Consider the following 15,659-nt stretch of genomic DNA (forward strand, 5'->3'; position numbering starts at 1 on the left):
GTTGTGTTTCCTGACACCGCTGTCCCTCTCCCACGGCAGGCATTTGAAGACATCTACATTGAGAAGAGAAAAGTCGTGAAGGTGGTGCTGGAGTATGCCGACAAGGTCTTCTCCTACATCTTTGTGCTGGAGATGTTCCTCAAGTGGATTGCGTACGGCTTCAAGAAGTATTTCACCAACTACTGGTGCTGGCTCGACTTTCTTATCGTGGACGTAAGTGAACATTTCACGTGTTTTTATTGCACCACATGAACGGGATGCAATCCCGTGTTGAGCATTGAGGTTGAAGTTTAACCCTTCCCATAGCTAAACGTTGCTCGTCATGTTTGTGGGATTTACAGCTCGGGCAGTGTCACGTTATTGACAGGAAAGCACTCGACCACCCATGCATGCTTTACAACACCCGGCCGCCCTCACGACTGACACTGTGCGTCAAATTCCCAACAACTTTATGAATCCCACCATCAGCTCCTCCCGTTTAAAACAACAAACTCCACACAACTGTTTTCACAACCTGGATCAATCAACTAGGAACATGCAGTCAAACCGCACACCGAGTGGTTGTAACATTGTACGATTTCACATTTGCTTTGACGGCAGTTTTTTTTTTGCCAGACAAATTAAAAGAAGCGCTCCACTGATCTTGTTGCGCTACATTTAAACTGTTGGGTGAAATGGATGTGGCTTTGTAGTGGTCATCCAAACTGCCCGAGGCATGACTTCCTCTGATTTCACCTGCTGTTACACAGATTGCCACAGACCGCTCTATTGTTAGGGTAAGTTGTAGTTAGCAGGTCCCAGGTGAGTATGGGCTCTGGGATTGGAAACGTGCATCTGCCTCACAAATGCTTCTGTGTTTCTTCACTCGTAAGTGCTTTCTGTTGTGATATCAAAAGCCACCGTCTGCCCAAACAAATGCACTTCTTGTGAAATGACCTCAAAACGTGCGGCTGTCACTCAGCTGTCAATCTATGAATCAGTATCTTCGGGACCTTGGCTTTTATATCAAAAACGAATGCAGTGTCATTTACTCTTAAGGTTTATCTACAGAAGATGTACTTTACATAGTATATTATAATACAGCATATTATAATAGCATATTAAAATGTTGCTGAACAGACATTTGAGTCAATTTAGAAATGCAGCGGTGGAGCTTATGTCTAACCTGTTGTGTCTAATTTTTGTGCTGAGTGTTATTTGTTATGTCTGTTTAGAAGAAAAGACAAATCCTTTTGATAATTGCATCTACCAACCTTTCGTTCCTCTCTATGAAAACTACCACCGTGTTTTCTTTTACACTGTTTTTGTATTTTTTTTTCCATCTGCACTTTCTTGGAGCCAAAGACTTCTATTGTCACGAGAGTAAATTTTGAGAATCTTCTTTAGATATATTGGACAAACACATGTGTAAATAGACTTTTATAAAGAAATTCAGACCATTGGGACCTTATTAGTCCTAAATTGTTTTTAATAAACTTCAATTGGATGGAAATTGGGAAACAAATTTGGCAAAGATAGATTTAAATTCTTTATAAAACTCACTCTATTTGATATATATACATATTGCATATGCATATATAGCTGAGTATGCATTCATGGACACTATTTGTCCATATGTGCATACTTGTCTGTGTTTTGTCATCATCGATCATGACATGAATTTCTTTCATTTACATCATGCCATTTTCATTCATAGCTGTCATCCACGGGTCATTCAACAGCGGAATACCATTTAGTCCTGTCCGTTTTGGATGTAGAATAGAGTGGAAGTCTAAATTTGTTAAAAGATTAACCAACAACCAAACCAAATCTAAAACTCAAAAATTAAGTAATAGTGTTCCTAACTGTGGAATGTCCCAAAATACACAAAACCTCTAAAATATGGCTCTTCTAATGTTTTAAACTTGTATGGTCTTTTATGATAATTATTTCATCAAAAGTAATATAATTGTAATATTTAGTAATATAATGTGCAGTTCCTCAACTAATATGTTGATAAGACTATGTTTGTGACTTTGCTTTTATTCAGTGCTTTTCCACAATGTTTTTGCTTTTCCGTTTGTATTATAAACCAAAAGTATGAATCCTCTCTATGGTTCTCACAGCATGCTCGTCTTTCTGTACTCTATATAGGTGTCCTTGATAAGCCTGGTTGCAAATTCACTGGGATATTCCGACTTTGCTGCGATCAAGTCCCTGAGGACTCTGCGGGCTTTGAGACCTCTCAGAGCTCTGTCCAGATTCGAGGGCATGCGGGTGAGAAATGTGTTTTATGAACTACACTGAAGTCACATGTCATCAACAGAGTTTCTATTGACTAGCAGTTTGCTGATAAATCTCGGGAGTTTGACCGAGACCTAGGATGGTTTGTTTTTACCCCAGTTTGTTCATCATTCTGTCTAACAAGTGGATGTTCAAGATATAAAACAGTTTGAAGATAGTTTTGAGGCATGCTAGCAGGATGGCAAAGGTAGTCGGTTATTCAGTCCGTTGGTTGGTCCACCACTTTGCTCCAAACCAATTCCAATGGGTTGCCATAGTATTGTGTACAGACATAATCCAAATGATTTTGGGTGAAGTGTCTCAACCAACCTTTAGTTTACAAAGTATTGCGACACTAATCACATTCCCGTGCGACTCAGCGGTGCTTTGTGTTTACTGCTAATCAGCTAATGCTAACACACTGAACTGGTTTCACTGTGAGCATGCTGACAGCATTGGGCTCAAAGCATGGCTGCTGAGCATAAGCACATCGTCACAGGGCTGCTGGCATGTCTGTACACTATTTGTCTTGTTTAGTCATAACTATGAATTTCACAGAGATGCTCAATTGCAAATCAATATATTTCCACTTAATTAGATTCACCCTTAAATATAAAATATATCTTTCGGGGCGTTTGAGAAAAAGCACGTATGCACACATGCATTGATGTTTAAAACATCGGCTGCCTGACTGGTTAAAAGTTTAAAACTGCTGACCTAAATTATTATTTTAGATATTGTCCCTATTTTCTATTTTTAATATTCTAATTAGGATTTTACATATGTTTCTTGATTGTTGCAATACTTGCTATTATCTTTTTATTTTATATTACTATGCACTAAACAGGCAATGCATGGGGAAACCCTACATCCTGATTAGTTAGTCAACCATCGGACTGAATAAAGAATGTGTGCGGTGATTCAGAGGTGTTGTAACCCGACTCCCGGAGAACCTCGTTGCTGTGACACTAACCTGTATCCGACCTGCTGCTCGTCAGGTGGTCGTGAACGCGCTCATCGGAGCCATCCCATCCATCATGAATGTGCTGCTTGTGTGCCTCATCTTCTGGCTCATCTTCAGCATCATGGGGGTCAACCTGTTCGCTGGCAAGTTCGGGAAGTGCGTGAACAGAACCGGCTTCATCCACAGTGTCTCCGTCGTCAACAACAAGTCAGAGTGCCTCTCCATGAATGACACCCAGTTCTACTGGACAAAAGTGAAGGTCAACTTCGACAACGTGGGACTCGGCTACCTTTCCCTCCTGCAAGTGGTGAGTGTTTGTTTGTTTGTTTGTTTGTTTTTCTGCGCTGCTCGGAACTTTGTCAACTCTTCTTCTTCCTTATCTTTATTTAAAAGGGACCAAGTACAGTTAAAACATAAATGTCACCATTTGATGCACTGTACCAGATTATCGCTACAGCTAATTTGCATATGTAGTCCCTTGACAGACCATAACAAACATAAAACAATAGCAAACAGTACAGGATAAGACACAATACAACAGTATATGTGGTTAGAAGAACACACAATACACACAATGTAAAGCTACAGTACAGCTGATTAAAAGTAAGTAATACAAACCATTAAAAGTAAGTAATAAAAACCAACACGCTTTCAGTTTAGGAAAAGCACGTTTTTCTTTTTCATGAAGAATTTATGTGATCACAGCATTAGTTGGGGCAATTCTTTAAATGTTTTTTTTGAATATGAAAAGTCAGTGATTCACAATGCAATGCTGTGCCTTGACAATAATGCTGGGTCATATTGTATTATAGGCTACATTTAAAGGATGGATGGAAATAATGCATGCAGCTGTTGACTCAAGAGGAGTAAGTATGTCTATATACTTCCAGGGCCTACATCGTGAATGTGCTCCAGTAACCAGCTGACTTATTAAACGGTTTGGTTTCAGGTGGAGGAACAACCCATCAGAGAAATCAACCTCTACATGTACCTCTACTTTGTCGTCTTCATCATATTCGGCTCCTTTTTCACCCTCAATCTCTTCATCGGTGTCATTATTGACAACTTTAATCAACAGAAAAGAAAGATGAGTATTGGCAACACTGACGTCACTTGGTGTTTGCAAGTAGCTCTGTACCTTCACAAGATGGATGCAATTTATTTCCCAGTCAAAAAGAATTACACAGTTGTGGATTTCAAATATTTGACATATTTCAGTCTCCAGGCAAAACTAACAATGAAGAATTGCCTACAAATGCTAACTGTCTCGATCTGGAAGTAAACAGCTTCCTTTACCACCTTTTGTTGATCATCAAACATTCTTTTAACATGTTTCTGTAAAAATAACGACCGGTGTTTGTTTCTGCCAATACTTAGGTGGGCAGGATATCTTCATGACTGAAGAGCAGAAGAAGTACTACAACGCTATGAAGAAGTTGGGATCTAAAAAGCCTCAAAAGCCAATACCAAGGCCTGCGGTAAAATAATACAATGGCAAATGTCCCACGTTATTTTCGACATTGACGTTTTATGTCGTATTAACAACCCCCGATCCTTCATATCGTCCAGCCTGCTCACATTCTTGATAATATTTGACTAATAACAGCCATTTGTAATTCCCAATCCCTAGAATATTCTCCAAGCCTTCTTCTTCGATCTCGTGTCCAAGCAAGCCTTTGACATCATGATCATGATGCTCATCATCGTCAACATGGTGACCATGATGGTGGAAACCGATGAGCAGTCAGAGCGCAAGCAAACCATCCTCAACAAGATCAACCTGGTCTTCATCGTAATCTTCACCACCGAATGCCTGATCAAGATCTTTGCCCTCCGCTGTTATTTCTTCACAGTTGCATGGAACATCTTTGATTTTGTGGTGATAATTCTATCTATTGTGGGTAAGTAGAGACACAAAAAAAGAAGCACACCATTAACCTTTGCCTCTGCCAAGGGTGTTGTATTCTTCAGTCGCACTGGTTTATCTATTGTTTGTTAGCAGAATATTTTTTAACGTTGTGCAATTTTACTTTTTATGTTTGCTATTTCCTCTTGGACTACTGTACATCCTTCAATGAAAGATTTCTGGCAGATGTGTCCATATCCAGGTGCAGAATAACATCTCTAAACATTTTTATGAACCAAATAACAGATAGAGAGGAGTGTGCAGCCTTGACAAATGCTTATTACTTATCTCTTTATTTTTTCGTCCTTCGTTCCCTTGATTTTATTTGCTGTATTCTCGAATGTGACTTTATGTCATAAAAGATTCACGTCTGGCTGCTGCTCAACAAATTACAATATGTTTAAAAATCTTGAAGCTGCAATTACAGATTTTGTTTGGGGCCTCTTGAAAAGAAGTGGAATGAGATGTAAATACAACATATCACCACGGAAAATTATTATGGCCATCATGTTAGCAAACAGGTGCTTATTTACGCATCCAGTAGACATGGAGCAACGTTAACATGTATTTGTTGTTGTATCGCTGTCCAGCAGATGAATATAAGTCCAGTATTCACTCTACTTTTAGCTCTGTTTTGGTCTCCACCAACTGCCGAGGAAAATATCTGGCTCTTTAATGCTTCCTTATGTTCACCAGCTGGACAGGTAGCATACAGTAGGTTTATCAACAGCATTTCTATTCACTGTCGGGTGAAAGTTTTCTGCTTTCCCATCAGACATAGTTAAACATTTGGATTAGTGCAGCTTTAACTATATTTAAGTGCATCGTTGTGCAATGAGGTAATCCTCATGTCGTCTCGTCTCATTTCAGGAATTGTTCTTGCCGACATCATTGAGAAGTACTTTGTATCTCCGACCCTGTTTCGGGTCATCAGACTGGCAAGGATAGGACGGGTACTTCGACTAATACGTGCAGCCAAAGGAATAAGGACTCTACTGTTTGCCTTAATGATGTCCATGCCAGCACTGTTCAACATTGGCCTCCTGCTTTTCCTCGTCATGTTCATCTACGCGATCTTCGGTATGGCAAACTTTGCCTACGTGAAAAAACAAGATGGGATTGACGACATGTTCAACTTTGAGACCTTTGGGAATAGTATGATCTGCCTTTTTCAGATCAGCACCTCGGCAGGTTGGGACAACCTTCTGAGTCCAATCATGGCCAGCTCCCCAGAGGAGTGTGACCTCTACTTTGTCAACACTGGCACTAACACCCGGGGAAACTGTGGCAGCCCCTCGATGGGCATCGCTTTCTTTGTCAGTTACATAATCATTTCTTTCCTCATTGTGGTGAATATGTATATAGCTATCATCCTGGAGAACTTCAGCGTTGCCACAGAGGAGAGCACAGAGCCGCTGAGCGAGGATGACTTTGAAATGTTTTATGAGGTCTGGGAGAAGTTTGATTCGGAGGCCACGCAGTTCATTGAGTTTTCCATGCTGTCAATCTTCGCTGACACCTTGTCGGAGCCGCTGCGCATAGCCAAGCCCAACAGGATCAAGCTGATCTCCATGGACCTTCCCATGGTCAGCGGGGACAGGATCCACTGTCTGGACATCCTGTTTGCCTTCACAAAGCGCGTCCTGGGAGAGTCGGGTGAGATGGACGCCCTCAAGCAGCAGATGGAAGAGAAGTTCATGATGACCAACCCCTCCAAGATTTCCCACGAGCCCATCACGTCCACGCTGCGCCGCAAACTGGAAGAGGTGTCCGCGATCATCATCCAGAGGTGTTACAGGAGGCATCTGGTGCGCCGGCAGTTGAAGCAGGCGTCCTACCTCTACAGACAAATAAACTACGAGACGGTGGTGGATATGGAGAACGCTCCAGAAACCGAGGGGCTGATAGCCTCCATGATGCACCACTATGGACTTGTCGGGGTGGAGATTGCACAGACAACAGAGGAAGCTCTACTGTCCTCGCCACCATCCTACGACAGCGTGACCAGAGCAGCCAGTGAGGTCGCCAGATCAATATCCAGAGACTCTGAATTCGGGGAGCCTGGTGAGAACTACGAAGAAACTTTCCTTTGAGGCTCGACTGTGTGGAGAGTGTTTGTGTGGTGTTGGTCTTTTTTGTTTACAGCAGAGAATATAGCTCAAAAGAACTCACGGTCAAAGAGATGAAACATTTTTATATATTAGTAGGTGCCGAGGAAATATGCAATATTTTGGAGTAACTCCGCCTCCGTTTAAATTGAAGAACCCAGAAGTCAATTGTCTGGACCTTTCTCCTCTCACCATCTTAAACATGTACATTTGGCAATTTAAAACACCAAGATAGAAGAAAATAAAAGATGCACTCTATTTTAATGTATACCTATATTTAAGCTCACACGTGTTACTACATTCACTCAATGTCATCAATAAACACTGAACATCAACTTCACCAGAGGAAATTTTAATTGAATTCCTATTTGCGACAAAATGTTTGTTAATATGTTTCTTTGCAGCCAACACGTTCAAAGTGTTTCAGAGGCCAAAAGTCGTCTTCTTGGACCTGTGTTAATTTGTCCAAATTCATAATTTTGCCACCCTTGGAAATGTTGTTAGTTCAATAGCTAGCTAGCAGACATTCTCTGTATTATTGTTCTACAGTTGGCATTAGTTTATTTATTTTTTTAAATGTTGTATCCTGAGCACTCGGACAGTGAAATTTGTATCTGGAGCCAAATATATCACCTGAAGGCCACTTCAGGGACACTAACATAGTTTCACCTACTTGACACAGTAGCCTTATTCTCAGAGGAGAAAGTAGCTCACTCACATCAGCAACATCTCTGACAGAAAACAGCACTGGGAAGCAGATTCAAGCGGCTGTAATTACGAACTAGTGTTTCTAAAAAAAGAAAAGTGTCTGAACAAATATTTGTGTGTGAGAAAACGCCGCTCTGTCATATTTTCTAGGAACACCAGTTATTTGGTGCACATGTTTGGATGCTGACATAAATTCCACTCTGCAAGTGCTCCGAGGTTTTGAAACGCTTTGCTTCACCACGCTGAAAACAAACCAACAGACCGGCTCGGAAAAGCAGATTAAGAATGTTGACCGACGTCCTCCAGGAAGTCACAACACTGTTGTTTTTGCTTTGGATTCACATTCATGACTGTAGCTGCCAAAGAGCTCTGGTTCAGGGGTTACTAATAGGATTTTAACCAAAGCTAACATTTTCTCATAACATTTTCCGAAGAAAAAAACAACATATACATGTAACTATTTGTAATTCAGCATTATGAATTGATGATAATGTCTAATATTTGGGAATTTATTTATTTAATAATGAGTTGTGTGATCAATGAAATGATTCGTCTGATTGAATAAAGTCGCTCCATACTGTGTGTGAGGATATGAAAAATATTGCCCCAATGCTATCAAGTGTATTCAGGTCATGACATGATGGGGGAAAGAAATCACAATTTCTGGTTATTGTATTGTGCGTTAAGTACTACTACTACTAATATGAAGAAATATGCTAAAATAGTTATTATTTGAACAACTGCAATTTCTAATTAATTTTCAAACATAGCACATTTCAAGTTGAACTTGTATCGGTTACAAAGAAGAACTGTGTGTACTAATAATCCCTGAATTATGTGCCTGATTTTGATTGTTGTCCGCACACTGAATCTCTTAAGGCCATTTAATTTGATCTGATGGATGTGGATTGGAAGAGCGTGAATGCACCGAAAGCTCATTTTGTAATCGACAGTGTAAAGTACTTTGAGGCTGTAAAATGTATGTAAAGCTAATTATTTGTACCTATTTTTTTGTAATCTATTTATATTGAAAGACCATTTCAGTGACTCTCATGACGGCCATAACAAGATATGATAAAATTATATAAATATACTGTGTTCATTTTTACATAAAAGACTTTCCTTGAGGACCTGATTGTCCGTATTGCATTTAGGTTGATCGTTTCATGGATTGTTTTATGAAATGGTAATAAAACTCTTTTCCATATTTGTGGGTTTTGCAACTCTCAGTACAGCTCAGAAGCTTGGATGACGCATGTTTTGGATTATTTTGAACGAATTTTAGCAAGGCTTTATTTACCGTTAACACATCGCCATTCATGTGTTTGACCACAACATTTATGGAGATGGTTGTGAATATACTTGACATGCAGTGTCTTTTCATTTTCACATCAGGAACCAGTTAGCTGATTTGACCTATAAAAAAGAAAGAAAAACCAGGACAGATGTGCACAAACCTCTGCAGCTCCATGGCTGTGTGTCTCTATGAGGATATTTAAGGGTTGAATTTGCCTCTCATGCCTCCACATCGACGATCTGTGCCCATTGTGACCTACAGAGTCGAGGCTCAAAGACACATCACACAGGGGCTGCTGCATGATTCACCACCAACAAATCTACCAAAAGAATAATAATAATAATAATAATAATAATAATAATAATAATAATAATAAATAGTGCACAGCCATAAAAAATAAACTGGATATTTTCTTCTTTGGCATTTGTGTGTATTTTCCGTGTCGAAGGGTGAATCGGGTTTTTTTTATTACCAAAACAAAATGTTTTGTTGTGTTCTGATTTAAAGTTGATAGTCGAGCACTCCCACATTTTCAGTTTGGAAAGAAAAAAAATCATCAAGGGTGCCAATTTGGATTTATCCCCAAAGAGATTTCCTCTCTCTGGTTGTCGGGGTGATCAAATCCAACTCTGACCAGCTGGGATAGAAGGATAATCTGTGTGTAGAAAAAAAATCACTTGTTTTAATTACACACGCACAGACACACGTATGCACGCACACACTCTCTCTTTCTCTCTCTTTCAAACACACACACACACACACACACACACACACACACGTACATACAGTACACATGGACATACATGCATTGACACGACTACCACACGCACACACAACTATACTTCGGCCCTCCATCCTCATAATAGACAGATGCTTACTTTGAATTTAATTTGGGTTTGTGTGTGAAGTGCCAGAAAAATGTGACTTGACTGAATGTGACTTGGTAATTGATCTGATTTTTAAGCGTTTGGACATGTGGCGGAGATTAAAGCTTCATCAGAGAGAGCAAACATTTTTTAAAAGATTAAAAAGGCACTATGTCTAATTACAAAATGCACCAGCGCACAGTGGAACGCAGCAATGTCCATGTCATGCATTACAGATCATCTACATATAATGTAGACATGCTAAACTCTAACACGAAGACATTTGATGAATTGCATGTTCTGTGTGTGTGTGTGTGCCATCTATTCAAATAACATTTAGAAAAAACGAAGGTCATGTGTCCCATTCGAGTCGAGTCATCATCATCAGTCAAGTAGGTCAATGGGAATGTAATTCTTCTTTTTCAACATAATCTCTGTGTCTTTAAATCTGCCAATTGGGATTATTATATTTCTATTTGAAGACTTATTACTTACTTAGAAAATACACCAGTAACGCAAAATCAGTTTGTAATGTTTTACAAAGGACTCATTGTGGGTTTTTTTATTATTATTTTTGACTAGTTTTCTGCCATTTGTGGTCGTGGATTTTTATGGAAGTCTATTTATGGCTTAAAAAAAATATTGATTTCAAATCTGATTTGATGCAATACATAGAACAAGTCGATCCAGTGGTTTGGAGACTATACAAGGTTTACAAGGTTTATTGGCTACTTTTACTGACATTATAATTCAGCATTACACACTTACAGCTTGGTATTTGCTGGTATGCGTATAGTTGCACGTTATCAGCCCTGTGCTGCTGTTTGGCTGTTGGTGGTAATAAAATCGAGGTTGGCCTCACTAAAAGGGCTGACAATCCGGAAAAAAAGAAGGGTAAAGGAAATAGCCTTTTTAAGTACGTCTGTCATTCAACATGCACGGAGGGGATTTACTTGGTGTCATGGTGGCTGACGCTGCCCAGATGGTTTGATGAGGCGCTATCTAATTACTTTCCTCCTGGTTCCTCTCTTTGTGATGAATAGTTACTGCGCCTCTCCTTTAGAAAGCCTGCACCGCCACCACCAGGGCACGCATCGGCCTCTGTGCAGTGACACTTCGTATTTCTATTTTTTTTTTTACGTGGTAATAGAAAGATAATTACTTAATTCGGGGCAGATTTGGAAAGAAATTATGCAACGATGTTACATTACAGCTGTAATGTAAGTTGTAAGTAGCAGCCGGTGGGTGGCGCTGGAGCGACCGGATTGTCAAGTTGTCGACCGAAAATACAGCACACGAAGAAGTAAATCCAGGAAGTGGTGTTCAGCAGCTGGAAGATCATTTTCCCAGTCTGGTCACTGCAGGAAAATACATATATTTATATATTTGAATCCTGAATCATTCATTCCTCAGTGTCATTTCAACTCTCAAAGCTCTTCGGGGGAATGACATGGGTAACGTTTTGTATTTTTTCTAGGGTCACGTGGGTTTGTTTTGTTGGGAGCTTGCCTGCTAACGGCAACTTCCTAGCTTTGACTTATTGAACTAACCTAGCTAATAACGTCCTCGTCATTCCTGCAGGTATTTTAGATCGATACAACGCGAGGGGGAGATGTCATTGCAGTTTGCATATATTTATTTAATTTGGGGCACGTGACAAAAAGAAGAATGAACATACGATGTCGTTTGAAGTGTTTCATGCGTTGAGACCTGTTTTTGTTGTCGACCTATAGTCACATCATGGTATAACTATTCATAATTAATGAGTGGGCTGCCAGTGTTTGAGCTATTATCAAACTGGGATACTCAATATGCTAACAATGGACAACCCCAAATTAAAAAAGAAAATTAACCTAATCAACTTAAATTAACTGAACTTCGTTTGTTCTTTAGATTCTATTAACCAAGTAAAAGTCACATCAACAGGCTAAGATAAGGCCACATGTCTGCTATTGTTGTAGCACCCTGTGTGGGCTATGTGACTGCTGTATGATCATACAGTATGTGTGTGCTCAAAGATTCACAGGCCACTTTGCTGGTGTGTTTTGAGTGTGATTGACATGTGTGTGTTTTCAGCCCATCTTCTCTCAGTGCATCTATCTGCCAAAAATCCTGAGACTGTTCTTTGGGTTATAGATGCTTTGTGTTTCTACCTTTTTAACTGCAATGTTCTTTAGCGCAAATAAATAATGCCGCAGTCACCTGCCCCCCCCTTTCAGAGGGCCCCCTGCTGCCCCTGTCCTCACTGAGGCTCCTGGTTCCACCTCTGAGGGTGATGACGGCGGTGATGTGGAAGGTGCTTCGTCTGAGGAGCGTCACTCATTATGGGATAGTGGAGGAGTTTGTGTCCTTGGTAACTGAAGCCGTCCCTGATATCTTGACAGACCGACAGATGAGGCTGCTCACTCTGGGCTTAAGAGCAAAGGTAAGAGGTAGAGATGATCCATATATCAACATACGGTTAGGATTATATTAGCTAATATAACTATTCTTTGGACAATATTAAACTGTATTGTCATTGCACACAGTAAGCAGCAGTACACTGAAATGCAGTTTAGCATCTGGTCAGATAAAAAATTTAAAAAAATTAAATTTAAATTAAATTTCTGCACTTTCAAACATAAAGCAAAGGATCTACATATCATTTCAAATATGTAGATGGTACATCAGATTGCACTCTGATTATTGTTTGTAGCTACAAAGGGGCGATTCTTGAGTTTTCTTAATTGTCAGTGATGGTTTTTCCAGATGACATTACAGATGTTAAGTTCTGAACAGTCACAGGATCGCAGAGGTGTTGAAACACTCTTGAGCAGCCTTCTGCCATCTCGCTCGAAACAGGCGAGTGTAACTTTTTCAATTGGGGCCATTTCTGTCTGTTTAAGAAGTGTTCGGCTTATATATTTAGGTGTGTATATTTTCCTTCACAGGTTGATCCAGGAAATGAAGCTCTTGAAGCCAACTTCGCCGAGCTCGTTCAAAGACTCCTGGAGGACCCGAAAGAGAGAGAGCACTTCCTCAAGGTGCGTCTCTGCTTTCAACTCTTTGTTTTTTTGGACATTAAAACGAAGCAATTTGTCCTATTTGTTGCATGACAGTAACATTAGGTTTGGGTTGAAATGTTCCGCTACACACAGAATGTGTTTCCTGTGGAGTTTGGGCATGACTTTGATGCGGCTTTGGAGACACTGGTTTGTGAGTTTTTCACCAGACTGGAAAAGTTGCTGCTCATACCAGACTTTAAGCAGGTAAAACCTTCCAGATATTTGCAGTTTACAAAGCATTTCCAGAGATTGATCGTTTGTCAGTCCATCAAAATTATACCTTTTATTTGTTTAATAAAGACCGCAGTGTGGATGAGTGATACACCCTCTCTGCTAGAAGAGTACATGCAGTGTGTATCCAAAGAAGATGACCTTAAAGTACTGCTCAGAAGCAAGGCCCACTGTGGTAAAATGGCCGAGATGGATACCGGTGGTAAGTCAGTGTGCCTTGGATAACAATCAGGGGTTTTATGTGCATATTAGTGCTGTGATTCATCAGAGTGATTTCAAAAATACCATAGCACAAACACAACCACAGGGACTGCTAAAATCAACACACAATTAAAGTTCCTTGTAGTAGCTTTAATTGAACAAAATAATCAACAGATTAATTGATCATGACAATTATTTTTGTTAGCAGCCCCATTGCAGATATATTACAGACACTTTGAGAAGTAACACCCTTAATTTGTACTAAATGTAAAATAACAAATCTCTCACTTTTTAAATGTCTCTTTTCCAACAGTGCCCTCTCCCTCGGAGCAGCGGCTCTTCTCATCCTTCGCTCTTCCTCCGCGAGAGACCACCTCCAAAGATGTGGAATCTAACGCACAAACATTTCAGAGCCGAAGAGAACCTCATGGGATTCCTCCCCGGGACGCAGGAGATATGGGGATACAGGATGCAAGATGGCCATCTGAGGAGGAGACAAACAGTAATGCAGAACAAACAAGGAGAGGGAAATGCAGTGACGGCATTCCCGATGTTCACGCTGTGGAACAGTTTGACGGTGGGGTGTCGGACATCTGCCGAGCTCCCTCTACGTCCACTGAAAGTCTTGTATTGTCCAGCTCCGCGATGGGCCCTCCACGGCAGAGAGTTGCACACAAATGCGCACAGTGTGGAAAGTGCTTCATTTACCGCTACGAACTGCTGGAGCATCAGAGGCTGCACACCGGAGAAAACCCTTACAAATGCTCTCAGTGCGGAAAGGCCTTCAGGAGGACTTCTGACCTGTCCTCACACAGGCGGACACAGTGCACAAAAGCTGCTTATATTTGCATCAAATGTGGGAGTAGCTTTCAATCGGTGCAGGGCAAATGTAGACACCAGTGTGTTCGTAGTGTCCTGAAGTTTGACTGTTCTCAGTGCGGAAAAAGCTTTAAGACAATGCACGTGCTGGGTAAGCATGAGCTGACCCACAGCCAGAGTCGCATCTTCACGTGCAGACAATGTGGGAAAGTGTGCCCCAGTATGAGCGAGCTGAGATCCCACCAGAGGATCCATCCTCCCGAGCGGTCCAATCGGTGCACGCAGTGCGGGAAGTATTTCCGCTCCGCCGCCTGCTTGGCAGCCCATGAGCTGCGCCACCGGCAACAGAGAACACAGATGTGCGTGCGTTGTGGCAAAGCTTTCAAGAACAAACACGACCTGAGCCTCCACATGCGCAGTCACACAGGCGAGAGGCCGTTTCAGTGCACATACTGCGGGAAGCGTTTCTCCGTGTTGGGAAATCTGAACATCCACGTCAGGATCCACACGGGCGAGAAACCCTACCTGTGCTCCGACTGCGGCAAGGCTTTCGTGTCAGCCGGCGAGCTGCAGATACACAGACGCACTCACACGGGGGAAAAGCCGTACAAGTGCACCGTGTGTGGGAGGGGATTCACCATGGCGAGCAAAGTGACACTTCACATGCGCGTTCACACCGGAGAGCGGCCTTACATCTGTTGCGAATGCGGGAAAGGTTTTTCACGCGGCAGCGAATTGAAGAAGCACACCATGAATCACACAGGGGTGCGACCCCACGCTTGTCAGCTGTGTGCAAAGACGTACACGTGCCTCAATCACCTGAAGAGACACTTGAAAACTCACAGTGTTGTGCAACACCAGACCGTCTAACTCCATCGATTACCATATAACGTTTTATGTAATTAATGTTGTATTCATGCAACCAGTCTGTGCTGATAGCACTCAGTAGCAGTGTTATTGCTCTGTGTGTTATTGCTCTGTGGAATAGTTTCCATAGCACTCGCCCTCTTTTGTAAAGACTATGTTGCAAAAGTTCTTGTTTGTCAAAGACTGATTCCTGATCCTGCGTTGTCAGATCTGTTCTAGTTGTACCCGCTACACTAACATTTAAATATATTACTTTTTGTTCTCTGACACCCTATACAAATAAAGTGCAACTAAGCTATGGTGTGTTCTATGTGTTTGCTTCTGACTGCAGCCACATTTGTACATCAATCCAACATGAAACATCCTGCAGCAGTCTTGTGCAATAT

The 15,659-nt window shown here is 41.1% G+C and overlaps 2 protein-coding genes across 4 annotated transcripts in view; both read left to right on the top strand.

Annotated features, from left to right (window-relative positions):
• LOC117746557 (sodium channel protein type 4 subunit alpha B-like) overlaps nt 1-8,018 on the top strand; it is a 29,604-nt gene extending 21,586 nt beyond the window's left edge. The window contains exons 19-26 of the mRNA XM_034555776.1: nt 40-213; nt 2,134-2,256; nt 3,261-3,533; nt 4,039-4,092; nt 4,176-4,317; nt 4,604-4,704; nt 4,857-5,127; nt 6,003-8,018. Of these exons, the coding sequence (XP_034411667.1) occupies nt 40-213; nt 2,134-2,256; nt 3,261-3,533; nt 4,039-4,092; nt 4,176-4,317; nt 4,604-4,704; nt 4,857-5,127; nt 6,003-7,225 (2,361 nt within the window). The 3' untranslated portion in view covers nt 7,226-8,018. The remainder of the gene's footprint in view (nt 1-39; nt 214-2,133; nt 2,257-3,260; nt 3,534-4,038; nt 4,093-4,175; nt 4,318-4,603; nt 4,705-4,856; nt 5,128-6,002) is intronic.
• A 3,386-nt stretch (nt 8,019-11,404) lies between these two features.
• On the top strand, nt 11,405-15,570 carry zgc:171422 (uncharacterized protein LOC100001353 homolog). Of its 3 annotated transcripts, XM_034555744.1 has the most exons (7): nt 11,405-11,565; nt 12,331-12,536; nt 12,860-12,952; nt 13,042-13,134; nt 13,249-13,359; nt 13,456-13,588; nt 13,901-15,570. In XM_034555744.1, the coding sequence occupies exons 1-7, from the start codon at nt 11,562-11,564 to the stop codon at nt 15,274-15,276; spliced, it is 2,016 nt and encodes a 671-aa protein (XP_034411635.1). In that variant the 5' UTR covers nt 11,405-11,561; the 3' UTR covers nt 15,277-15,570. The 3 variants fall into 3 exon arrangements, with proteins under 3 accessions (XP_034411635.1, XP_034411633.1, XP_034411634.1); XM_034555742.1 differs by having other exon boundaries at nt 13,249-13,588; nt 13,901-15,563; XM_034555743.1 differs by lacking the exon at nt 12,860-12,952 and having other exon boundaries at nt 11,429-11,565; nt 13,249-13,588; nt 13,901-15,563.
• The last annotated feature ends 89 nt before the right edge of the window (nt 15,571-15,659 follow it).

This window comes from Cyclopterus lumpus, chromosome 17 (assembly GCF_009769545.1).
Source record: "Cyclopterus lumpus isolate fCycLum1 chromosome 17, fCycLum1.pri, whole genome shotgun sequence".
Lineage (NCBI taxonomy): Eukaryota > Metazoa > Chordata > Actinopteri > Perciformes > Cyclopteridae > Cyclopterus > Cyclopterus lumpus.

What these genes read in the sequence shown, in the direction of transcription:
- zgc:171422 (XM_034555742.1), top strand. An exon ending in CTCTGGGCTTAAGAGCAAAG is followed by an intron (nt 12,537 to 12,859) that starts GTAAGAGGTAGA and finishes TGGTTTTTCCAG; the next exon opens with ATGACATTACAGATGTTAAG. An exon ending in TGCCATCTCGCTCGAAACAG is followed by an intron (nt 12,953 to 13,041) that starts GCGAGTGTAACT and finishes TTTCCTTCACAG; the next exon opens with GTTGATCCAGGAAATGAAGC.